Source organism: Ptychodera flava, chromosome 9, assembly GCF_041260155.1.
Source record: "Ptychodera flava strain L36383 chromosome 9, AS_Pfla_20210202, whole genome shotgun sequence".
NCBI lineage: Eukaryota > Metazoa > Hemichordata > Enteropneusta > Ptychoderidae > Ptychodera > Ptychodera flava.
Window position 1 is genome coordinate 12,372,124 of NC_091936.1, and position 27,533 is coordinate 12,399,656.

At 41.0% G+C, this 27,533-nt stretch overlaps 1 protein-coding gene and 2 pseudogenes across 1 annotated transcript; 2 read left to right on the forward strand and 1 right to left on the reverse strand.

The window, feature by feature from the left end:
• Positions 1-341: 341 nt before the first annotated feature.
• Positions 342-12,302, reverse strand: LOC139140021 (alpha-amylase-like; annotated as a pseudogene).
• On the forward strand, positions 4,459-6,869 carry LOC139139702 (uncharacterized). The gene is made up of 3 exons (XM_070708560.1): positions 4,459-4,796; positions 5,852-6,055; positions 6,591-6,869. The coding sequence occupies exons 1-3, from the start codon at positions 4,566-4,568 to the stop codon at positions 6,867-6,869; spliced, it is 714 nt and encodes a 237-aa protein (XP_070564661.1). The 5' UTR covers positions 4,459-4,565.
• Positions 12,303-22,665: 10,363 nt separating the features above from the next.
• On the forward strand, positions 22,666-26,978 carry LOC139140023 (alpha-amylase 1-like; annotated as a pseudogene).
• Positions 26,979-27,533: the final 555 nt, after the last annotated feature.

The window sequence follows — 27,533 nt, forward strand, 5'->3', positions numbered from 1 at the left end:
AAATGACCGTTTATTCATTTCCGCGATGGTTTCATGCATCGTGTCTAAGACCGGGGTCGAATATATGCATGGTCACCCATTCATTATCTTTCAACATGTCAAACAATATAAGTAGTATCTCATATCAAACAAAATTCATGAAAAATGGCCGACTTTGTCCCTTTAAACAACATTATTCACAAGCTCAATAATTTCGGTGAATTCTTAAAGATGGCTTTAATTACGATTTGCTTGTTTGCACAATTTAACATCGAAAACAGTTTCAATCTTTAAATTAGCATCAAATAATAATTTTGAATCCACCAGTATTCATCAATCCTAATGGAGTGACCACAGCAGATATATTGTCCTTTAAAGAGTGGCTTCAACGTGAATAGCAACCACTGGATCGCTATTGGCTGGGATATTGATTGATGCCCACCCGTTGCCGGAGACCGTAACGATGTGAGGGGTGCCGTTCTGTTGTACGTCAGTGCACGATCTTGAACCAGAGTTGTAGTCGGCCACAATCAGATTGCAGTAGCTGCCACCGGGCAAACCTGTGTTGATTGAGGCATTCATAGTCCAGCTGTCTCCGTTTATAGCAATGAACGCCTTGGTACCACGAGAGAAAGCTATCTGGTTATTACCGCCATTTTCCCCATTATCCCACCAGTTGTCAACTCCCGTGCCGAAGGCAGCCCTACGGAACCAAACCATTGCAGCGATCTGTCGCCATCGGTGTTCGCACACCCATTCACCAAAGCAGACGACATCTTGGTCGAACCATCTGGATGGGAAGGCGGGCCAGCTTCAGTGTCTGTGAAGTAGTAGCTGCTCATCACGCGAGGAACGCTGTAATCGTGTGCCAGCATGAATTCTACTGCCATCTTGTATTCTCTTGATCGTTTGTGAGTAAGGATTTCACCGCCTCCTCCATGGCCACGCTGGTTGTCATGGTTGTCGATGAAAGCAAGTGCATCGTTACGATTCAGTAAATCCCATGGTTCACCCCAGGTCTCCAACCATTTCAAGTAATTATAACCAAGAAGCAGTTGCTCAGCTCCAGACCGTAATTAAATTCAGTCACTCGTCCAAGGTGTGTGTAATGAGTAGCTTTTATTGGCTCTCCACCCTGATCGATGACTTCTTGTACGATAAACGGCCTGCTTCCACTCGGAAAGGTAGGTGTTTTCAGATTGTTAAATCGGTCGTAGATCTCTTTCAACTCATCGGGCCACATATGTTTACATGCATCAACTCGGAAACCAGCCACACCGATGTTTATCATGTCGTTGGCAAAGTCAACGACTTTGTCCCGTACGTAGCTCTTGGACAACTTCAAATCGACAAGGCCGAGCAGACGACAGTTGCGGACCTCCCATTCGTTATTGTAGTCACCAATATTTCGGTCGCAGATATCGTCATTGAAATCCGGGCGTGAATACGGTACGCCTGGAAAATCACGGGCAGAGTTTCTAGTATCAAAGGAGCTTCCTCCTGAACCAACTCCGTTAACTAGAAGTGAAAACAAACATCTTTTAAGTAGGTTATTTCATACAGGTGTTTCTACTGACACCATGGAGTAGTATAGTTACGCCTCGTAAAATATGTGTGATTGTAGTAACCGGACCTACGCTACTAAAATGCTCCAACCTGAAACTTTTTCGTATTTGAAACGTCGCGCATCTTTTTTTTTCAAATTGTGCTGTTTTCATAGGAAACGGAACACCCGGCCTACCAGATATCCTACCGGTACGTTATCATTCCTTAGATCGTCAACTGGTGACGTTAAAACGCTGCGACAACAACAACAACAACAAAAACAGGACAGTCAACCTATCCTCCAGACACATGCCCGCCTACCAACACATAATATAACCACACTAAATTCATCGAGGGCATACCTACCTACCTACCTACCTACCTACCTACCTACCTACCACCTACCTACCTACTACCTACTACTACCTACTACTACCTACCTACTACCTACATACGATACAGACAGACATACATACATACATACATACATACGAGAGAGAGAGAGAGAGAGAGAGAGAGAGAGAGAGAGAGAGAGAGAGAGAGAGAGAGAGAGAGAGAGTCTCACCTCCGTCGCCGGTCATGTGATTAATGACCAAATCTGGGTAAATAAGAACATCTTTAGCGTTGCATCTGTTGACCATGTCAATGAAGGCATTTCTATCACCACTTCTACTGATCAACTGGTAACTGACGGGTTGGTATCTCTCCCACCATGGCCGGTGTGGATTCCATACCTCGCGGTGTTCGCTTGGGGGAGATACCTGTACACCACCGTAGAGTTCAGGACCCAAGAAACTAAACAAAATAAACATACAGAAATATTTTGCAAAATATATTCCTCTGTGCGTTATAATATGAAAGATATTGAGTGAGTCAGGTAAGGAATTTGCTGTAGTTATTGCAAGTGAAAAGCTTCTTCACAAATAACGTTATTGGCTGCATGGCCAACACAACATCGGGGAAATAAATATAGGAAAACTGAACTTCATTCACAGGAACTTGCGCACACAGATATACGTCAACTCTGCTCATTTAATAATACTCACTGAAGCCGCCAGTACGCCACCTACCGATCGTCAAATAGTACAGGCGCCTTTGGCGCGGGGACAGCAAATGAGCAATTGGAATTCGTCACACGAAAAGAATGCTATTACAAAGTGTGAAAAAAACAATCCCTCACTGGTGGTCTAACACTCCCAACCTACCCGGGTCATAAGAATTAAATAAATTTCCTGCCTATATTATTTGTGGTAAGGGAGCGTTCAGTTATTATGGCCGGGTGGAATTCTTCCTGCGCATCAGTCAAAATAAGTGAATCCCCTACCCATTGCACAAACAAATTGATGACCCCCTTTTAAGATGACAACAATTTCATGACCCCCCCCCCCCCACATTGCTTGAGTAAAGCTGCACACACAAACACCTCGGGGGGGCGATAGAATAAAAAAAATAGATTCTTAGATTTTTTTTCCAAATGTCCCTCCTTACAAACTCACAATGTGTTAATGTTCAAATTTCCCCTTCTGACTTGCTGTATTTTGAAATTACCCCTATTTGTGCGCAAGCATGTGTGTACAAAATTTTGATATTTGGATTTAATTGATAATCAGCTGTTGATAATGTTGATTCACTATACAAAACTGTATATATGCATTTATAGATATTCGATAATTGACATGAATGTACTTAATTCGAATAGGGTTGTTACAACTGGTATGTGGACAAAATATTTGACTTTAGAATTTCACCAACAATGTTCATCCACTATACATGGGAGTCTATGATAAAATTATGAATATTTCTTTTCCAATGAAAAACTTGCTATATTTTTGGCATATACCAACGATGAATAATGAAATAATTGTAGTTTGGTAAAGGAGACAAGTCCGGTAAGCCTTTATTAAAAACCAACGTTTCGACCACACACAGGAGGTCTTCTTCAGGGTCTAAAATAATAACATGAGCGGATAAAAAGGATTAAAAAATAAAAAACCAACAACGATACAACACAGTAAAATGAAAAGAGAGATATTGCGTACAAGAGATGTAAAAGTAAAGCTGGGCTTTGCGCGTATCATAGGAAATGTAAAATCAATGAAACAAGTTTAAAAAATATGTAAAATCAAAAGCGGGATTCATACATGTAATAAAAAGTGAAGGCAAAACGAGATATTGACAGCAAACTGGTGTCTTGAAAGCAGTATGAACGAAGAAATAACTTACGATACTGGAGAGCTGTAAAAACCGATCGCACTATGATGGTGAGAAGAGGCGACTGACAAAGCCTTACAAAGTACTAGGTAAGTGAACGGAAATAAGATGGCGTGCAAATTCTACCAATCTTTTCTGTTAATGCCATTGGGACATAAGGTGTCGAGTTCTTCAATTATTTTGAGTTCCATTTGTTTTCTGATACTGTCTTTTTTCGAAAATATTTTGCAGAGTGCAGTGAAAAGAAAGTGACTAATGCTATGACCAGGACTATTAAAATGTTCCGCTATAGGGGTATTTTTGTTTGTTCTTATACTATAGAGATGTTCGTAGATGCGTTTACGAAGTTCGCGTTTGGTTTCCCCGATGTAAAGAAGATGACATTTTTTGCAAGTTATGACATAAATGAGATTGCGAGTTGAACAATTCATGTTGCCAGTGATGGAGATTGATTTGTCAGTGAGGTGGTTGTGAATGCGGCCATTGTCTGAAGATTTCATAAATTTGCACTGGTTGCATTTATTGCAGGGTTTGCATTGTCCGGTAATATTCTGAGCGGGGTCTTTGGTGTGGTTGACTTTAGCTTGGACTAACAGTTTCTTGAGGTTGGCTGATTGACGGTATGCTATGACAGGTGTGTCCTTGAAGACTTTGCTGGTGGCCTGGTTTGACTGAAGTATGTTCCAGTGTTTTCGGATTATTCAAAGCCTCGTCACGGAGCGATATACATCCGCAATATGCAAATATATCATTAATATTCATAAGCAAGGTATATAATCAGGTGAAACAAAGACACAGTGTCAAACCTTGCCCAGGAACGAGATAGAGACATGGAAGCTGCTCGGCAAGATACTACTACCACGACCTCCAACGTGACGGCTGCGGGTGCTACTTTTGTGCAAGCCCACACACCAACCACTGCTCCAGGCACTGGCCAAGCACAAGCACGGACCTCGACAGCTCAACAGCATGCATCTACTGGGGCAGGAAGGGGTGCTTCACAACCACCGGTTGCAGCTACGTCTGCTGATAACCAGAATTCTGACAATGCTCCGTCGCAGGTATGCAGCATATTGTATTTTGCAAGAGGGTGCCATTTTGTATCGATAGTCACCGTTCACTGAACCATTCTTCAAAATGTCTGTATATGGGGATTAGAATTTGCAGGGGCTAGGTGTCATTTATGGAATTTATTGAAAGGTCACACCTGTATGTGGGACAGGTGCAGGTTGAATAATGTGTAAATGTTTGTGCCTGCGGGTAGGACTCTTTGTTGCGTATGTTTCAAAAGCTTTCTGCTTGGGGTTGCTGCTAGATTTTGCATTCGGCGACTTGCTATTTTACCCTAAAACACTGTACTTTGCTATTGGTTAGGCTGCATTCCTATGGATTTGATGCCACATTCTTTTTTTTTCATGTTTTATTTTTAATAGACACTCCCACACTCACACGAGCACGCGCGCACACACTCCCACTTAATTTTAATTTACTGCCGTAAGGAACGCTGGAGTACAGCACCATCTTCAGGATGGAGCGGGTGTAACGTGCGGGGAGTGCTAAACTGGAGGGCACCAAGTAATGACAAGGAGGAATAGTGCTATTGGCGGAGCACCGTAGGTATCGATATAGTAAAAGAGTGCCAAAGGGTGGAGAAGTATAGAATATGACAAGGGAGAACGAGTGCTTGGAGAGCACCGAGTATTGATAAGGTATTAATGGAGAAATTGGAGAGCACGGAGAATGGATAAGGAAAATGAGTGCCGATTCATGGGGCACCTGTGGGTATTGATAAAGGCAACGTGTATACATGTGAAGGGCACCGAAATTGTGGACAAATGAATGAGGTGTATCAGAGGACATAATAGATTAGTAATGAAAGAGTGCCAAAATGAAGGGCACCGGATGTATGAAGAAAAAAAAATTATCGAGAGCCTCACGAAGGCGTGGTTATTGCATAATGCTGGCCCATACTTTACTCAGAAAGTTGCATGCTGATTGTGCGCAGATGTCATGGCTGGTGACGGCTGTAGTCATTGTTATGTAAAAGTTGATGAGGGTCGGTGATTTGTGAACTATGCTTCATTTGATTACCTTCCCCTTTGTGTGTATCTTTCAGATGAAAGATCAAATTGGACAGATCATGAAGAAGGTAGAGAATATGGAAAAGATGGCGGGGACAGCCACAGTAGAAGAAGCCCTTCAAAAGTTAATGGAGATAGCGCAGATGCCAGCGTTTGTGTCCAGACAGCAAATATTGAATGCTCTTAGAACACTCGTAGATAGGGCAACAAGATCAGCTAAGTTGGCCCGTTTTAGGGCTGTATTATCGCAATTTGAGGCCAACGATTTTGGCAATGATGCTGGTCGCCTAATTGTGTTATTATTAGGGAATAAAGAGGAAGAGGAAATCGCATCAAAGGTTGCTAAATTTATAAAGAATAGCACGAGCAACAGTAACAACTCTAGATTTCGACCATATCCGGATAGGCGGGCGACTTTCGGAACTCTACGTTCCAAAAAGTTTTTGAGATGTTACGAGTGTGGAAAGATGGGACACTTTGCGAGAGAATGTAATACCAAAGCTAACGAAAATTAGATAGTTGTAACGAGCAGCTAGGAAGTTAATGTCTATCTTGGCACCTGTAATTTTGTGTAGCAGGATGGATCATTAAAAGGTGTATGAAATTGAAATGATGAGTCACATCTCGTTTATTTGTATAGCTGCACCCCTGACAGGGGGGCCTCAAATAGGCCCTTTGCTTTCTGCAACCTGCCATTCGCACGGTCCTGTCCAGGGGCGCCCCCTTGTGAGAGATGTTGAGAGTAATTATCCTGTATGTAATGTCGACTTTCAGTTCCATGTACCTGACTGGGAGATGGAATACACTGTGAACCTAGATGTACCAAAACGTCTCAGCTATGGCTGGGTGACCCTAGGGGGCGCCCCTCGGCAGGACCAAGCTAGCAAACTACCTTGTGTTGAAATGGTGGCCAATGGAGACAACTTTGCAACACCCGATGATCTGTTCTTTAGAAACCCGAATGAGTTTATAGCGGGCGAAATACACAAAAACTTGGAGACTTGGGATGAGCTGGCCGAACTTGTTGGTAATAAAGCGGAAATCTTGAACTGATAAAACACAAAATCAGCATATCGGACTACTTTGTACATTTTAAGGGACGGTTCAAAGGCATGTCATATGACCACGAGTTGCCACCACCTAGAAAATTTTATAACAATGCAGTTTGTAGTAAATTTGGTGTTTTCATAGCAAAAACTGTATCTGATAGAATAAGATCAGGGGCAGTCTCAGTTTGGGGCATTGTTGGGCGAGACCCGCCTCACGTAGTTATGCCGATTACCGTGGAACCCACTAAGCCGAGAATGTGTATAGACATGAGGTATCTAAATTTATGGATTAAAAGTATGCCTTTCAAGTTGGACACGCTGATAGAAGTCGCCAGATATGTAGAACATAATGATTATCATTTCAAGTGTGACGACAAGAGTGGTTATGACCACATTCTGATTAAACCGTCAGAAAGAACGTATGTAGGTTTTGAGTGGGCGGGTGTATGGTATGTTAATAACACTTTGCCATTTGGTTGGAAACTATCTGCTTATATATACCATACCATTGGGTATTGTGTGACCAATTATGCTAGGTCACTAGGAGTCCCGTGCATCCAATATATTGACGACAGGCATGGGGAGGTTTGACACCACGGGAAGGTTGTAAGTCTAACACATGGGACCAGTTACAACGTGCGCAAGCCGCAGCCTACATATTATGCAGATTAGTGATACGGGCTGGTTATTTTTTGGCTATAGAGAAAAGTGTTCTGCATCCAACAAAGTCATTAGTCATGTTAGGGTTCACTGTCATACAGAATCACAGTCTTTTGCTATTCCTGATGCAAAGAAAGTTAAATTCTTGGAGATAATAGATAGCACATTGTCGCAACGGGCAGTACCATTGTCCGTCGTTCAAAGAATCATGGGAAGTGTGTCTCTTTTGCTCTTGCCATACCGTGCGCTCGGCTGTATATAAGGCAGATGGCTTTTGCCTGCACTAAAGCCGAAAGAGATGCTAAGATGCTGATACCAGTGCGGGGACTGCTTAAGCAGGAAATCGAGCAGTGGAAAAGTCGGGAGAATTTAAGTGGCCGGCTGAGGGCCACATCGGCGTTAAAATATTCACAGATTCCAGTGCATATAAATGGGGTGCAGTCACACATTTAGATGGTAGGAAGATAGAGGTAGGAGATATGTGGGAGAACGACTGGAAAGATGAGCCAATAGTTAGGAAAGAGGCAGAGGCTGTCTTCAGAGCACTCAGGCGATTAAGCAGTATATCAGTGATAGGAGGGTAGATGCGTGTGTCGACGCATTGCCTGTTGTGCAGTCATGGAACGATGGCGTCCCTGGGCACGAGCGTATTAGCTGAATGAGACATTAAAACGTATATCAATTTTTGTTTTGATAATAATATACGTCTCACAATGACACATGTAGCATCCATTGATAATGAAGCCGATGCGCAGTCACGAGACACTTCGCTAAGTAATGCGATGTTGTCGGACGCAGCATGGGGCTGGGTAAACAAAGAGTTTGGCCCGCACCAGGTAGATGCTATGGCAAATTATTCCAATAGGAAATTGCCAAGATATGTGTCTCAATTTGGCCAAATTGGATGTATAGGAACAAATTTCTTCCAGCACAATTTTGATCAGTGTGAACGCATTTATGTGTACCCACCATTCATGTTGGTACCAGCAGTACTTAGGCATATCATTAAGAGCAAACTTAAGGCTACGGTTATAGTACCACGATATCGTTTCTTACAATCTTATTGGCCACTGGTAAGATGTCACGTGGGAAGGGTAGAAAAGTTGGCAAACCGAGGAGACAGAAATGTCATAATGGCCCCCTCGCGTAAAGGATATGTTGATTGTTCACTTCCTTGTGATTTATATGTAATGTCTTTCGAGTAGTATTGAACCCCTCTAAATAGACAAGGGTCTTTATTGTTGGATAAGTTATTGGTTATGGCGATACATGAAGAAGCAACTAGCTTCTCTACTGTAGAATATAATTGTATTCTGTATAGCAGAAAACGATATTAAGGAATTAAAATTGTTTATCATCTGAGGACGTTCCTTTGATTTCTTGTACGTAGATATGCTGGATATGTGGAAGTATGAATCATCCCCTTCTAAAATCATGTAGAATGTGCGGGTCAGCTATTATGAGGACACGAGACACAGAGGATGATCAGCCTATTAATGTGGAGGACATTGATCAACGTATTAACGACTTACTGGGAGAAAAGTCTGCCTATGAGACTCAGAAAGACAGACTTATTCAGCAATTTGAGTCATTTTTAAAGAGTCTACCCACACCAAAATCTGTTGTTTCGGCGAGTCCACAGGATGTAGTGCGGTTTCTTGTGTTCAAAGACAAGGACTCTAGGACGCAAGTCCACCGCTACAATTGTCAGTTTCTAGGGCGGTTCGGCCATGTTTCGTGTGGATGCCCAAAACGACTGAGGGCTGGTACAGTGAAAAACATTGTATCTAAATTATCCTCCTTTTATCAGGCTATGCGAAGAGAAGGTAAAGGCGGCGCGGATAATCCGGCTACCTCTATAATGGTTCAAAGATATGTAAAAAAGATGCAAGAAGAACAGGCTAAAGCCCACATAACAGCAAAGCAAGCAAAACCACTGTTCTGGCCTAAGATGGAAAGTGTGTTTGACTACATTCTCGAGAAGATGAAAACAGCGCTATCAGCAGCACACCTCTATATGTTTGCGAGGGATCTCGCTTTTCTGAAAATATTATTTTTTTCGGGTGATAGAGCGGGTGATTTGGGGCAAATTAAAACACAAGAAATTCTACGTTTTCCAGATAATTCGGGCATGATCTTCAACCATACGTTTGGAAAGACTTTACGGGGAGCTGGGACGAATATGTTTGCCATAAAGAGATGTCGGAACATTCGAATTTGTCCAATCAATACCTTAGAACAATATGTCGATCTTGCGGGAACACTAGGCATCTCATTGAACACAGGGTACCTTTTTCGACCAACAACCCCTGCAGGGCAAGTAGAAAACAAGCCCCTATCATCTCAACTCATGTATCAAAGATTGAAGTCATACCTTCAAGAGTTGAATATGGATGAGGGTGAAACGCCGCACAGCCTTAGAAGTGCGTGCGCCATAACCATGTCTCTCACTGGTGCTAGTATACAGCAGGTTATGGACCACATTGGCTGGCGATCAGAGGCATCAGCAAATCATTATACTAAATTGCTAACCGTGTCGGGGGTAGGAACTGCTGCTAATAAAATGAGGGAAGTAGTCGATAGTGTCCCCGAAACAACTGTTTACGAAAATATGGACAAGCTCACTGGGTTTACGGTGGCTTTCCACCCAAATACATGATGTTAGTAAACACAACATGAGAGAAAGCATAAATGTAATTATGTCTTGGATAATCGCAATAAAGTGATTAAAATTTTTGGGCAACGTTTTATGCATATGGATAATGCTTTATATGATAAGGCGTTTAGGTTAAGACCAGCTATGCGAAATGAGCTTTGAGTTAAGGAGTGAGTCTTTAGTGAAGGTATGGGATGAAGTGTGAGGAAATTGAAATGCATGGTGTAAGATTTGGAGGATTGGAGAAAGAAGTAATGGGTGAAAAATGGAAAACGACAGCAGGGATGGGAACAATGAACATCTCGATCCCAATCCTTAACAATAGAAATATCCTTGAGCGGAGTGATGAGGCTTTAAATATCAATAACTTGGTGAATACGTAGGTCAATCGGCAACCAGTGCAAAGTTAAAAAGATAGTTCGTGAGGGAACACTCATGTCAACCCTTAAAATTACTCTTCCAGCCCTCTTCTGGAGTTTGTAAATACGGTGAAGATTTGACTTCGAAGTATTGCAATAATCAATCAGAGAAAGGAACAGTGCATTGTACACAACCAAAAGAGTACTCGTAGTGGCCAATGGACGTATTTTGCGAAGGATACCAATTCTGATAGAAAGTTTCTTACACAGGTTATCAACGTGAACACCCCCACGTAAAGTTAAATCAATTGAAACGCCTAAGAGGATGTGAGAAGAGACATTAGAGATAATTATTTCTTGTATTGTGACACAAATAGAGGTCTCAGTGTTAGTAACATGTCTAATTTTAGGGCAAGAAGCAATAACCATGCTTTTAGTTTTCTCCGTGTTGACTGCAATAGCATTATGAGAAACCCACGGTGAGATTGGGACAATATTATCGTTCATACGAGAAATAATTTGATCGACGCTATTACCTGAAACACACAAAGTCTGGTCGTCAGCGAACATATCTAACTCACCCGTGTTAAGGCAAAGGGGAGGTCGTTGATGAAAATCAAAAAGTAGGGGGCCGAGAATAGAGACCTTGAGGGACGCCAATAATAAGACCTCCGACTCACATCCAAGATACTGAACAAGCTGAGTTCTGTCTGTCAGGTACGAGCGAAACCAACGGAGAGATGACCGGGAAACACCATACATACATAGCAAGTTTATCTGTAAGAATATCATGGTCAACCAGATCAAAGGCCTTATACGTAGATCCAAAAACAATAAACCATGGAAGAGACCAGAATCAATGTTCGAAAGAAGGTGATCCGTCAATTTAATCAGAGCAGTGTGACATGAGTGATGTTCTCTGAAGCCAGATTGGGACTCAACAATCAAATGATTCATTTGCGAAATAGTTAAAAAGGCTAATATAAACATGCTTTTTCAGGATTTTAGAGAGTAAGGGCAAAATGGAAATTGGCCTATAGTTGTTTACATCGCTTTTCGAACCACCCTTGTGAATGGGAACAACACTGGCACATTTATAACAAGTAGGGAAGACCCCATTTGTTATTGACATATTAAAAATACTAGTAACACAATCAGCAATACACGGCGCACCAATCTTCAGAAATTTCGAGGAGAGCTCATCATTACCAGGAGACTTCTTTTCATCGAGCAAAGAAAGATGCTTTTTCACAAAGTCAACAGTGACAGGAGGAATTTGGAAACTTGCTGAAGAGTTACCATGGCGCGAGTTAACCCAAGCTTTGGTTACACTGAGATCACGAGTGTTGTCAAAATGCTGACTAAACTTATCAATGATGCTTAGAACTGTTGCAGAAAGTTACGAGAGAAGTTTTGCTTGAGAACAGCATGATTGTGTTTTTTTTCGAAGTGATAGCATCACTGAGACACGCGTTACATTATTTGCTTTTAGAGTAATCCGGAGGTTTTCAAGGTTCGTAAGGATTTCACACAGATTTTTTCAAGCAGGGAAATATTACTTTTCGTACTTCATTCAAGACATTAATAAAATCCCCCACGTCAATCATACATAAAAACTAACTCACTTTTCACATTCTTTTGCGACATCCGACCACTTCCACTCAAATAAATGGACCATAACCTCACGGTTGCCTTTCATGTTGGTGTTCCATTGGCAGTAAGCAGTGGTTGCCCACAGCAACACACAAATCAAAGATAGCCTCATCCTTTAGAGAGAAAAAAGACTCAAAGATTATCACAAGACAGTGAAATATGATTTGAATTGAAAACCTATCGCGATAGCTCTCCTATGTGGGTTTCTTGTGGTAGAAAGTTCAAGAAGCCGGTGCAATCCTCACGGAGTAGGAGTAGGACCAGCGGTATGCGAAACCTAAAGAACACACAATTCAATCGGAAATAGACCTTGGGCAGAGCGGCAAAACAAAGAAAACAAATTAAACTGCGCTATGAACGATTTCAATGAATATTCCGAGATACGACCTCAGGCAAATTGCTGCTGTGCCTCTCTGTCAGGTCCAAGATTGTGATAAAGATCGGAGGAAATTTGGTTCGTCCACACTGTATTTCAGTCACTTGCAGACCTTGGTCTAGGCCAACAGTTAGGGCGTCAAACGTAGCCGGCAGACCCTGAAACCCCCCCCCCCCTCTCTCTCTCCTCTCTCTCTCTCTCTCTCTCTCTCTCTCTCTCTCTCTCTCTCTCTCTCTCCCTCACGCCTTAACCTGATCTAAACTATATAGTGCGGACCTTTCTCATCATACAGAGCTTTAGTGACATTAAGCCAATGTAACTTAATGAAAATATGAAAGTTCAGTCCACATTTCCCATATACATTATATGAGTTCCTACTAAAATTAATATCAATAAGCAGCTCAAAACCCACCCCAGCTTCAGTAATTAGCACCTGGCAGTTTCTCGGTCGGACCAAAGCCGCGCATTTTAGTATATACAAATTCTGAGCGACAATATTGTAACATTCCTACCTCTAGTTGTACAAGAGAATCTCGTCCAGTTCCGGCTGCAGGAACTTCTGTACAGATGTGACTTACTGGCTGTCGTTTTATACATTAAGTGGGGCTCAGCGAAAGGATAGCGGTGTGAGAATGCTGTGAGTGTTTTGGAAATGTCTATGGGCGTACCATAAAGTTACATATGAAGATAACTCTTGATTATTTTCATGCAACCAGAACCAAATTCGCTGAAAGTAAACTTTTATGACTTACATGCGTTTGATGTAGGGTTTCAATTACTATATGCGGCGGGAAACTAACGCGGTCGACCAGCTGGTTTTCTGTACCTGCTTTCATATGAAGAGAAAAAAGACGACCCTAGATGTTCACCCTAGCGAAATTTAAAGTCTTTGTCTTGTCGGATTTAGCACTAGATGTCATGCAAGGTAGGACGCATCTGCTGAAAATTGTTTGTTCTATATAGAAATGAGTTTCGTATTACTCAAAGGTTACCGAGGTGGACCTACAACTTTACGCGTTCGTAATAAAACTGACCAGGCACCATTCTGCAGCTGCCACCATCCACTTTGAGTACAATCTGAGGACTTTTGATTTCATGCACTTGAAGTCAATATTCAATATTTCAGAATGCAGATTTCAAGCTATTTTGACTAGATGTTTTGTTGGCATGCAGGGCCAGAGTAATGGAAGTAGGAACCATGTTTTAATCGAATGATCAAGAAACGTCTCCATTTAACACGATTGGAAATAATTTGGGATAATTGGATAGTTAAGTAAGATCGTTTTAATCTGCAAATAAAGGCTCATCTGCTTTTCTTGTCAAGTTACACACCTGCTTTATGAGTAATCTGTATTATTGCAACATTCAGCTATAGGGCACCTAACATTCTTGAGAAATTTGAAAAATATGATGAACCAATTATTCGAAATTAGTTCCAATCGTATTATTTGAAGGAAAAGGTGACCAACTCGTCGCCATTGAAAATGAAATATTTAATTTGATTTTATCTCGGCAAGGGTTGTTTGTCTTTTATTTGCCGTCATTGGAGTTTTTGAAACATCTACCAGCCAGCCAGGGAAAAGAACTGACACAGACAAAACACAAGCGTATTGAAATAAGCTAATCTTTTATTTGGTTTCTTTTGGAAAAACAATATTTTTTGTAATAGTGTTAACATTGTGCTTGTTTTCTTAATTTTCTCTGAAAACTTAGTAGCATGAGGACGGCAAACAAATGATTTTATTTAAAGCGCCTTAGAGATTTATTGTTGGCTGTTATGATATCGTATCACGAGATATATTATCTGCTAAAGGACGGCAGTGTGTTCCAAATCAAGAAAATATGCTGACGTTTCTAATCGTTTGGATTGTCACGAAAAACAGCTACAAGAGCGCTTTCACAACATCCTACTCTCTTGCAACTCAAACCACTTCTATTCAAATAAATAGATTTCCATGCCAATGGCCAGCATCGTCTTGCATCAAACCAGCAAAGATCATGAGGTTAATTTCAGACGCATGTTTGAACCTGATCAACATGCTTTCGCACCATTTAACACGAAACTTCAGATTTTTCGGGCGTATACCTGATGATCCCAGTCCACGTTACGAGAAAGTTCTCCATCTCATTAATTATCCTTGGGCGTTAGAACCTAATTACAAAATGCTGATAGCGGTGCATTTATCACAGTATATCACTATCTTTGCTAGTCGGACCATATGCTTTGTTCCCATTACTTGCAAATCGATGGCACGCTATAGAACTGAAATATGACATCGTTCATAAGTTCAATCGACCTTTTCCCTAGTTCAATCGACCTTTCCCTTAAGGAATAAACAAAGAAAATAATACTCTAAAAGTGTACCATACTTGTACCTTACAACAAGGCCACGAAGCGTTTGACCCGTTCCAGTAAAACGTTTTATAAAAAATATATTAGGATTATAGCAGATTTATCGACGGATAAGTACAATGAAAAAATTTCAATTTTCGCAAAGAAGTCTTTCTAGTAAGTTTCTCAAATCAAAGCATGCTCAGTTGGGATTCTTAGTGCATTCAGTGTCTTAGTATCTCCTCCTTTGCTTGAGACATGGCGGGTTACGATAACGATATACACACTACCTAGCCTTCGGTTAGCGTTCATGTTCTGACATGAAATTATCAATGAATCAATCCAATCGTGTATTTTCAAGTATAATAGTACGAACTCGTTCATGCAATTTCTGTACTCTGGACAGACGCTATGTGGCGGGGAACAAGCGTGACAAACACGGGCATATCATATCAGCAAATCGTAATTTCAGACATCCCTTATCCCTTATCAATTTACACCTATTAAGTACACAGAACAGCCTTCGTCTGATCGTTGTTTCATAAAAAAACAAAGTGTCGCATATGGATATCATGCTCTGTGCTCGTGCACTACGCAAATTCGCCAAAAGGTCGTGCCGCCCTGCTTTACAAAGCGACATGTATACATGTATGTATGTATGTATGTATGTATGTATGTATGTGTGTATGTATGTATGTATGTATGTATGTATGTATGTATGTATGTATGTATGTATGTATGTATGTATGTATGTATGTATGTATGTATGTATGTATGTATATGTATGTATGTATGTATGTATGTATGTATGTATGTATGTATGTATGTATGTATGTAGTATGTATGTATGTATGTATGTATGTATGTATGTATGTATGTATGTAGGCTATGCGTGTGTGTGTGTATGTATGTATGTATCTATGTATCTATGATGTATATATATGTATGTATGTATGTATGTATGTATGTATGTATGTATGTATGTATGTATGCGTGTGTGTGTGTGTGTGTGTGTGTGTGTATGTATGTATGTATGTATGTATGTATGTATGTATGTATGTATGTATGTATGTATGTATGTATGTATGTATGTATGTATGTATGTATGTATGTATGTATGTATGTATGTATGTATGTATGTATGTATGTAGTATGTTGTATGTATGTATGTATGTATGTATTGTATGTATGTAGGCTATGCGTGTGTGTGTGTATGTATGTATGTATGTATGTATCTATGATGTATATATGTATGTATGTATGTATGTATGTATGTATGTATGTATGTGTGTGTGTGTGTGTGTGTGTGTATGTATGTATGTATGTATGTATGTATGTATGTATGTATGTATGTATGTATGTATGTATGTATGTATGTATGTATGTATGTATGTATCTATGTATGTATTTATGTATGTATGTATGTATGTATGTATGTATGTATCTATGTATCTAATTCCTTGAAGTGTTACATAAACTCGGTCCAAGACTGAGTTAAAACGAATTTTTGTGAATACACGGCAGTGAAGCATTCTCAACTGTTTTTCCTGACCACGCTGTAGTGGAATTATCGCGAAAATCGCTGCTTTGTTGTAAAATCTAGTGACAATACTATTTTCTCTGCTCACTTGCTGAAGGTTAATGTCACCGTAAAATATGTCGCAATTCCATACATGTATTCGCTGAAGACTCCACATTTTAGTTATTATCATCCTCTAATCTTGTAAAACGCGCTACACTGTATTTGCAATTTTAGTTACTACATCGTTGAACAGTTTGTGCCGAATATTACATTTTGATGAATATCTAATGCCTCACCGAGCCCATGTGCAACCTTTTTCTGAACGTTTGAATGTTTACAAAACGACTGCCATTCAAACTCGCCTCATAATCGCCATCAGGTGGTATTGTTGATCGCTTTGAAAAAAATTCTTTGACATTCTTGGCTGATTTGTATTTCAGTAGAGCAGGTGTTATTCTCCCACCAACAATGCTGTTTTTTATGGGTTTATAACCTTCTTTATTGAAAGGAACAAACGACGACAATATGAAAACACCGTGTACGGCGTGCAAAGGAAATTTACTGGAAGATGCAACGTACTATTCATCAGTTAAAACTATTTGAGTTGTGTGACACTGGCTGCGAAACACCTCTTGGACAGTTGGCTGGGCGGGAAATATCTCGGGGTGGGGCCATTGGGGTGGGGAGAGTGAAAGCAGCGCCCTCGAGCGACGGATTTCCTGAGCAGCACTGACAAATTCACTTGCATGCAGACATACTGTCTAGTTCCAGGTGCAGCCAACGGAGCTATTCATCGAAAAAGCTATTCCGGAAGCAATTTTTGAGGGCAGGGGAAATTTTAATTTTGCTAGGGCAGGGGACATATTTTTAGGTGGCAGGGGAGCAAATTTTAGTTTTTTTTGTCGGGCAGGGCAGATATTGGTTGATTGTCCTGGGGACAGGGCTCGGAGAAAAATGAGGAGAGGGGAAGCTACTTTTAAAACGGGGACAGGGGAATTTCAGCCATGGTTGTTCCGGGGATGGGGACACAGGGCAAGTACTTATACCTTTTACAGGTTACCCAGACTACTTAGCCTATCGATTTAACCCACATCTCACTCTATGTAATGCGCGATGGAAACCGAATAGAAGGCCACTGAAGTATGTGTCTGCATGGGAATGTTAATTTTCAGGGGAAATTTTTTCTCAGGGTAGGGGAAAATCGACAGTTTTTTTTTTATCACAGGGTAGGGTAGCTTCATGTCTGCAGGGGAAATGGAATGACAAAATTTTGAGGGGAATTTTTTCCAGGGCAGGGGAAATCGGCAAGTTTTTTTCGCCACAGGGCAGGGAGCTTCAAACATTCACAGTGGGGAGGGGAAACAGGCAAAAATATGTGGGGAGCGGGTAAAAATGAAGTTTGAGTGCGGCAGGGTAAGTCAAAAAATTTTCAGTGGGAGGGCAAATTATGAACAGCTAATTAATTACCCTCTTGACTTAAAATAAGTCAGTTCACATTACTTGTCATGTACAATATATCTTATCATAGTAAGGACCCCTTTAAAAGTGCATTGTTCGTTGGCTGCACCTGTAGTTCACAGGGGACAAACCATATTTCGTTGGTGTCGTTGATGTGTATATAGCGCCCTCTAGCAGGATCACTTTGCATTGATTTTTGCGGTTTAGATAATAATTAATCGCATTTGAATGTGGCGTATTAAGGGTATACGACTGAGATCTCGTACTGTGACTCGCCATGCCATGATATAAATGCAAGGTAATGGAATACAACACTCGGCCTCAGTAAATATGAAATTAGCGTTGAGATCACAAGGTAATGGAATACAAATAACAGATACGAAAACAAATTGTGGCTTCATTAAGCCACTAGTTTGGCGTCTGTTGTCAACAATAGCTGTTCACCACTACTAAGGATTAAGATACTTCCAGACACAGCTTTTCCCAGTTTTCCATCCAACCGTACAAACGATCCCTTATTGCCATAAAATGATATAAATAAAAATGATTATCATAAAGATAATACCATAGTTGGGACATTTGGTCGACTTTCTACACAATTCAGAATGTCCCTGCCAGAAAGAGAGTATATATTACTCGATCCAACGACAACCGCTGTTTCGTTTCATAACGATTATGGTCCTCATATGCTTTTCCGAAGATGTTCACTAAAGCTCCGTGGAAAGCGATAACTGCATTGCAGCTGCTACCCAGATCTGCACTACAAGGCCGTCTTTATCGACACAGCTGATTTCAAATGGTGTTACGATACATCGTAGTCATCCTCATTTTTTTCGGGTCAAGCTGAAACCCAAATGGAAGGGGAGGTGTGTTCCTCTCGTCCAAATGTCCGTTCCCCGCAACTAACACCCACCTTTCCGATAGGGCCCAGCACAAGTGAAAGCTTCGCTGAATTGCGTAAATTGTTGTCTCAGTTCTAGCTTGTGTTACGTGCTTTAACCGCTAAAGCACAAATCTTGAACGGGGAAACGCTTTGTTCCCTCTCTGTTCCAGGACTCGAAATAGTCATATGCACACTGAATTATGCATGTCCATATTATCTTTGAGTTGGGTTGAAAAAATAACACAGAATAATATTCTTATCTTTACCGGAAAACGTTGAATCAATGTGTATATGTGGCCATGCAAAATTTACAGCTTTAATTAGACTGGCGCAGTCGCCTGGCTTTTCTTGGCAGCTGAGTTACTGGCTTGCTAAACGCCAAGGTGTTCATCCCACGATCAACAGCTTACCATTAGTGCGACAGTCAGCTGATGTTAAGTCCTTCAATTTATTATATGTATTGATGCTTGTATACCCACAGACTTGGAGCAAGTCTAAGGTTTAATTTGTATTTCTAATCAAAATAAATTGACTGCTTGAAGGTATAGAACCAATTTCATACCGAATGAAAAATCTCGTGAAAACGTAATACACTGTGGGCATACATTGCCTAAAAGTAATATGCACCCGAAAAGAAGACTTCGCATGGGATTATGGGTAGTATGACTTGTCACATCTGTATGATAAATGACAGGACAAGGTATAAAATCTGTGATTATGCACTGAGGTACATAAAAGATGTTGCATGCTGATGCAAACCTGACATGCATGGCGCGCATGTTGGCAAAATAATAATATCTACTTCGACCCAATGTCTGTATTCTCGGTAAATCATAATCCTTAGACTGTCGACAGTCCTGCGTGAGTTTTCCGTCTATTATTGGCGGGGGGCGGGGGGGGGGGGGATTCGCAAGCGTCGCTCTAAAGGCGCGACCTGGGAATGCCGCAGCATTATCGCTGTAGTGCGTTCGCGAATCCCCCATTGCCAAATTTGCGAGAAACTCAAAGGCGTTATGTTGACTGGGTAGTTTGTAAAAGTGTAGATTATGCTGTGAGTTTATGCTACGTTCCGACGTACTGTCACGTAGCCTCACCTACGGTCAGAACATCGGAACGTAGCATAAACTACACCTTTACAACCTACCCAGTCAACATAACGCGAGTGGAGAGACTACATCAGTAATGGACCGTGACAAATGAGGTACAAGGGACTGTCGACAGTCTACATAATCCCCTTCCACCCACGGTACAATGGTCTGAATGAATAAACTGAAATATCAAGACCACGTTCTTGCACTCGTCAATATACCATATTACAGTACAACTTTGTGAATAGCAGCGAATTTCGTGACGTCATACTCTAAGATTATTACTGATAATGTGTCCGAGTGTCCAGCATAGCCCCAGATCTACAAATTCATTGGTATAGCCAAAACTATAAAGTAATGGCAAAAGTGTACCCCCTACCGGCACGACATAATGTTCTTCCGTTACGGTTCGGAAGGCATACGAGACCGGTGGCAGTGACCTAAAAGTTGCAAAGTATAGGTGAGGTATGTATAGATGCGACTGTAAGCTTTGTAGCTGTGTATGTTTAGGGCCAACCTGAAATCGTCGATTATAACATATATACCCGAATTCACTCGAATCGGATTCTGGGTGTGTATAGGTAAAACACCAAAATTTACATGAAAAGTTGACAAATGTGTCTAGGAGACAAAAAGAACAGAAAAAGTACACCAGAATGATTAAGTTACTGCATACCTTAGGCTTGTCATTCCATGTGGAATATGTAGTGTTATTTGGATTACCGGACCAAGCACCAGCTGCGTTCCAAAGACCCTTTACATGTAAAACGCCACAATGACACTATAAAGATCTGTAATGTATTTAGGGGTTGTTCTTATAACCGATGTTTCACTACTCATACAGAAAAGATTGTCGAAAAGGTTAACATGGAAGACCTTCTCATTATTTATTATGATATTTAGATTACCGCTTATTTCTCTTGCCAATGAGCTACGTCTCATCTAGAACTGGAAAAGTCTATTTCTAATTTCTAAAAGACAGAAGAAAGGGTTCAGTGTTCGACTATAGGATTCTTTAAAAACAGATGAAGAAATATTGGTAACGTTATATCTACGTTTGCAGTGTTATATTGGAAATAATCACTGACTAGAAGATAACTGTGTTAGCGCATGGCTTTGTATTATATCCTCAATCAATTAGTTGACGTTCCAGGGTCCGAGCAGCTCTCAATTCACCAAGTCGTAGCAAATCGTCGTTACGGCTCAGACAGGCAATTGTACTGAAGTTTTAACTGGTGTTTGCAAGTACGTTGTTCATGGAATACTGGAGATACCGAAGGGCCTCCTCCCCAAAGTTGGCAGTCTTCAAATAGGGCAGTTCTATCACTTGTAGTTGATACTGTTTCAGCTGAGCATACTAGTAGGCCGGGACCTTGGGCTATATACGTTACGTAGACTTCATTGAAGCTTGACAGCGTGTGCCAGTTGAAGCATACTAAGGAAAAAATCCCCTTTCGCTGGGGCCCGGGCACGTAGCCGGATAAAAAGTTGTTCAAAGCTGATAGCTTTCCAGGATGATATAAAATGAGTACACTACTTTATTCGGATCTTGTGGGCTGAAGTCTCTTCATATTCAGTTTTGTTGTTGTTGTTGTTGTTTTCTGTTTCTGTATGTTTTTTCCTCTTTACGTTGCGCTTCTCTACCAGTAATACTATAGTAAAGAGTGGCTGTTCTGGCATATTTTTGTAAATTGTAACATTTTTTTTGCAATGTCTGCATCGAATTATAATAAAATAGAGAATTCTGCCAGGCCATTGCACCCCCTCGATATCAAGGAGTCGTGTTCTATTTTCTAGCTAGCAATGCTGTTTACCTATTTTTTTTTTTTACACAAAACAGACATTTCAACAAAAATGTGCTAGTTCGCCTTTGCTATGATGCCGCAGTTCATCGCGTCAATCCCGGCTTTTTTAATCTTATTGGCCTCCTATCGAAACATGGTATTTCTGAAACGTTTATTGGCAACGTTGACTCCTCAAAGTGGTATGAACATTACGCAACAGGTGTTGCCGTGTTATACATTTGGAAAGATTATCAGAGACTGGACATGATGGGACAGGACTTATGTTTCAAACAAAGATGACGATAATTTTTCACACATTTCTTTCTGAAACATTTGAAAGATTTGTTAAAATCATCTGCGAGTTTCCGGGGAAGGGTATTAAAATTTTGAATTATTATGCACTCGATATAAGGATTTACTCTATTTCTTTCGAAAAACAAAATAACTTCCGTGCTTCTTAGCGATGTTGCCATTACTTATGCAGAGAAGCACGGGATTCGTTGGTATATCAAGTAAGAAAATACACAATTTTAGATGACAGTAAATTTCTGCAAGCCTCACCAGCCGATTACAGTTATATCTGAAGAACAGCGGAAAATATAAATGAAATCTGCTACTTTTACGTAAAAGGTTCACACATGGTTTTCATTGACACATGTTGTGTGAACCAGCTTAGTCTAATCATTAAAGTTGGTTCACATAATGTGTGTCGATATTAATCGTCATTTCATAACCATCTATCCCCATTTACGACAGTTCTTGGTATGTTTTTGTTTGAAGATTTTCGTAATCTCCTCGGGAAAATATGATAGCGCGCACCTGCCGGGGGGGGGCTGCAACTGAAGATGTGAGGGTGGTTTGTAATCGTTCCAGATATTCCTCAGGTGACTGGCTAAAAGTAATAGGAGTGTACACCCCCTAAAATACCCCTAATGAGAACAAACCCAGGTGGAGCAAATACAGAACGGAAGTCTCAACATCAAAGACGTATAAATGGTGAAGTCACGCGATGCACAGTTCACCAGGAGCGTCAAGTCCAAAGAGACCGTTGGTGTGGAAGTCTGTAGTAGATAGCAAGACGAGTTTGGTGAATGTAAGTTTCTTATTAACGTTGTCCATTGTAGCTGTAACTTTTCTTGCCTTTCCGGCATTTTTTCTGTTTGTAAAATACGCTGACTTCTTTTTTTCTGCTGAAAAAACCCATCCTCCTCTATATACTTGTCAACACCGTCCATATATGTGAAATGCTCAATGTATCGTTGGCAACTGAATTTTAGTCCAGACCAGAAACCACACAACGCATTCATGTTTACTTTATATTTCATCATACTGTAGGCAAACAGAGAAGAAAATCTATTTATTAGCATATCGTCACAGCACTTCAAGATTGTAAGTGAATTACGGACATGTTTCTTTTTAGTTTAAATTTTCAAGTTGTCTTTTTCGTTTCTTTCACATCGTTGGAGAAAATGTCGAATTTCATTAATTTTTCAGATGTCGACCTACATGATTAGCTATGGCTGTAAAGCATTAATTTCGCGAGTTTCCACAGCCTAATTAGACATTATTTGTACTGATATTTCCAGTTATGTATATTGTATACACTGTGTAGTAACTTTCGCCGTAGACTGAATATGGGTCATGGTGTCACTTGTATATTTTGGCATAGATTGTGAACTAAATGAGGGTTTCCAGAGGGTTGTTAACATGAGTAGATTACAATGTGTAAACATGATTTTATCAAACATAATCATAATTCATTAATAATCATAACAACAATGGTGTTTCCAGAAGGTATTTACACACAATGGGCGACATTGTTCGCAAAAAGCAAGATTTTATTATTCTGTAGCATTCATATTAATAATTTATCAATATTCATAATTAATTTTTGATCATAACTGGAAACATCAACACAAATAATGTCTAATTAGCCTGTGGAGTTTCCAGCTTCTTTACTTTAACTTCTGAAATCACTGATATGCCGGCAGAACGTTGGATTGAACACATGGTGACTCTCCTGCTTGCAAAGAGCGACTTGTTGACATAACAGTAATTTCTCCTAACTTTGCTGGATCTTTTCTGTTAATCCTTTTCTTCGATCTTCACTTGACACTCTTTCAGAATGGCGTTGATTTTCACTCTGGTTTGTCTGTCTGTGGTGCACTGTGCAACTGCGCAGTGGAATACCAACATGGCTGACAACCGACAAGCTATCGTCCAACTGTTTGGATGGAAGTGGAATGACATAGCCTCAGAATGTGAAAAGTGAGTTGCAATGGTTTCTAGTCCGATAACAAGTGAATCAGACATTTCAATATTCAAATCTTTGGTTTTCAATAAACTGATGATGATGATGATGATGATGAAACAGGGTCATCTATAAGTAGAGTATTGTAACGGTAGTCTATGAAGTGATACCCTATATGGTAAAACGATAATGCTAATCCCATGAATGAAATTCAGACTGAATTGGCGATATTGGACCATAGTGTCCTGTTGACCTCTCGCTTGGCCAAACCGAACAGAAGCTTAGGCTTCCTGTTTGCGTACAAATTTTAAGCAGTTAGTACTTTTGTATGCGAGGTTCCTCAAGTCAAAAGTACCTTCTGCATCTATGTGTATGGCATATTATATTTTTTCTCTAACAAAAATAATTGTTTGACATACACACAGTTTCCTTTCCGGCGCCGGTTACGGTGCTGTGCAAATCTCCCCACCGCACGAGCACCCCACAGTTTGGAGTCCATGGCGCCCCTGGTGGGAGCGTTACCAACCGGTCAGTTACAAGCTAACCAGTCGAAGCGGCAGCGAAGACGAACTCCGCAGCATGGTGCAAAGATGCAACGCTGTCGGTGTGCGCATCTACGTCGACGCCGTCATCAATCACATGACCGGAGGTGGCACAGGTAAGTGAATTTTTGCAGGTGTCATAGTGTTGTGGAATTAGACGAGTCGTTTTGAGTCATCTCTTGCGAGACCACGGTGAGCATGCCAAGATTCTCTGTTTTTTCACAGTCAGTATTTCTGCAGAAGGGAATTCTTGGTCGGATATCACATACCTACATCCATCCATCCATCCATCCATCCATCCATCCATCCATCCATACATACATACATACATACATACATACATACATACATACATACATACATACATACATACATACATGATTGAAGTGACAAACGGAAATGCGTAATATTCACTATTTCATTAGAGAAAACAAAATCGTTTCTTTTTTAGGTTGAATTGTCTATCATTGCAAAACATAGCCGTAGCCTATACACCTAGTCAATACACGTGTAAATGGTTTTCTGTTGCAAAGCTAAGGTAATCCTGAATGTCCCAAGGCTTTGTTTCTGTGAAATTATGAACTATTTTCGCCCTAGGCGAAATCTCAAAATTTTCTTGGGGCGTCATCGCTTTATCTATGGCAAGTGTTGGAGAAATGGCGTGATTTGACTCTATTATTTATATTCCACTAAATTAATATGGGGACAGTTCGCTTCCGCTGAACAGGTCAGGTGATGACTTAATTTCAGCGAATAGTTGCTGTCATTTGGAACTTTAATCTGATATCATTTCTCTGTGTAATGAACAGTAAAGGCGAATAACTCGAGCGAAATCGGCAACTCTCTTTCTGTTTTGAGCTAAAAAACTTCAGTAAAGTGGGTCTTTCATACCTGATCGCTGGCGCATTTATCACGAACTCCCGGGGCATGTCCTTTCGCGAAGGTGACAGTGTCGGGCACATCTGATGTTAACTCTTCAAGTGATTTCAATTATATTGTCAGGTGAAATCATTTGATCAAAAACCCTGGTTAGAAGTTTCTCTCTTTATTCAAAATCATCGTAGGGTGTGCTCATTCTTTTCGAAATACCTGACGTCACATCTGGTTTTGAGACTACACACGCCCCTACATGTTCCTTTCTCGATTTTACCTCTAAATCGCCTCGTGTTTTGTACCTTGGCCTTCATCAGTTTGTGGTTTTTGAATTTTGAATATGAAAAAAAATGTGCCGACATGTTCGATTTGCAGACTTTGGATTGCTATAAGCTTATGAACTCCTTTCCTTTGTTTTACTTTCGGCAGATTACGGTACTGCCGGTAGTTGGTTTGACACCGGTGCCCGTTCGTTCCCTGGCGTACCGTACAGCAGTTACGACTTCAACGACTGGCGCTGCGACAAGAACATCGAGAACTACAACGACGCCAACGAGGTGCGCAACTGCAGGCTGACAGGCCTTGTTGATTTGGACCACAGTAGCAGCTGGGTCCAAGGTAAAATCGTAGAATACATGAACACCTTGATCGACATGGGCGTGGCTGGTTTCCGCGTGGACGCCTGTAAACACATGTGGCCCGGTGACGTGGATAGCATGTTCAGCAGCCTGAACAACTTGCCATCGGATACTTTCGGGTCAGGAGCTCGTGCTTTCATCTACCTAGAAGTCATTGACCAGGGTGGAGAAGCAGTCAAAGCTACTGACTACACCTACATAGGCTATGTAACCGAATTCAAGTATGGTATTGAGTTGGGAAACTGTTTCCATGGCAAAACCAGCTGAAATGGTTGAGCAGTTTTGGTCAGGCGTGGGGCCTCCTGGCTAGCGGCAGTGCCCTTGTATTCATCGATAACCATGACAACCAGCGCGACATGGTGGTGGTGGCAACATTCTCTCACACAAGGAGCCCAAGCAGTACAAAATGGCCAACGCCTTCATGTTGGCCTGGCCTTACGGTGTGAGCAAAGTCATGAGTAGCTACTCGTTTTATGATAGTGACGCTGGTCCCCCAGCAAACGGCGACGGGTCTATAAAAGATGTGGAATGTTTCGACGGAGACTGGGTGTGCGAACATCGATGGAGACAAATATCAGAGATGGTGAATTTCCGTAAGCTCGCAGCCGGTACCTCGGTGGAGAACTGGTGGGACAACGGCAGCAATCAAATCGCCTTCTCCCGTGGAAATGTTGGCTTTATTGCCATCAACGGAGACAGTTGGGACCTCTCCGATACGATCTACACAGGTCTCCCCGCCGGCACGTACTGCAACTTGTACACATCAGACTACACTTCCAAAAGCTGCACCAACAAAGATGGTGGCATGACCACTGTCACGGTGGGTTGGGATGGCAACGCATACATCTACGTTCCTTCCAACGACAACCCGGTGCTTGCAATCCACACCTCAGCCATGTTGTAAAGAGAGAAAAGCGACCCAAAAGATCGAACACGGCAAATAAACGTTAAAATGTGTGAGGGTTAATAGATCTTGAAATGACGCTTCGATTATGTTTACATTTGTCTAATTATGGATTAAAATAACAATAATATAAATTACAGTTTGTTTCACCGACAAGGAAACCAGTTTCGAATAGAAACAAATCCTTGTTTCGGAACATATTATTGACTACGTATGTGGAGCTTTTGATTGATGGCAACTTATAATATTTCATATCGTGGAGGTAGCACACAAACTCCCTGGTCATGATGAGTTTTTTATGCGTTAACTAGATTTGGGTTATGAATGTTCCAAAAATACATGCGTTTATTGTACTTGGGCCTCAGCCCAAGTACATTTGTTTTCATTCCGTGGGAAAAAACTCTGTAAGGTATAACCATTTCTGGCTGAGACCATAGAGGGCAAAATGTCTTGGCTTCATCTTTCTTGGCATAATAAATGGCGTAATGATGTTAACTGAATGGAAGTGCTGCTCTCAGCCAGTCTTGAATAAGTGAGATGTGAATATTAATGCTTCTCTATCTGAGTTTTTGCCACAAAATCTTCTGAATATAATCAAAATGTGCATCGAAATGCAACAATTAATGCACCTCCGTTTCCTAGGCGATGGCACGACCCTTGCTACACCCACTGGACGAGCCAAAGTGGGA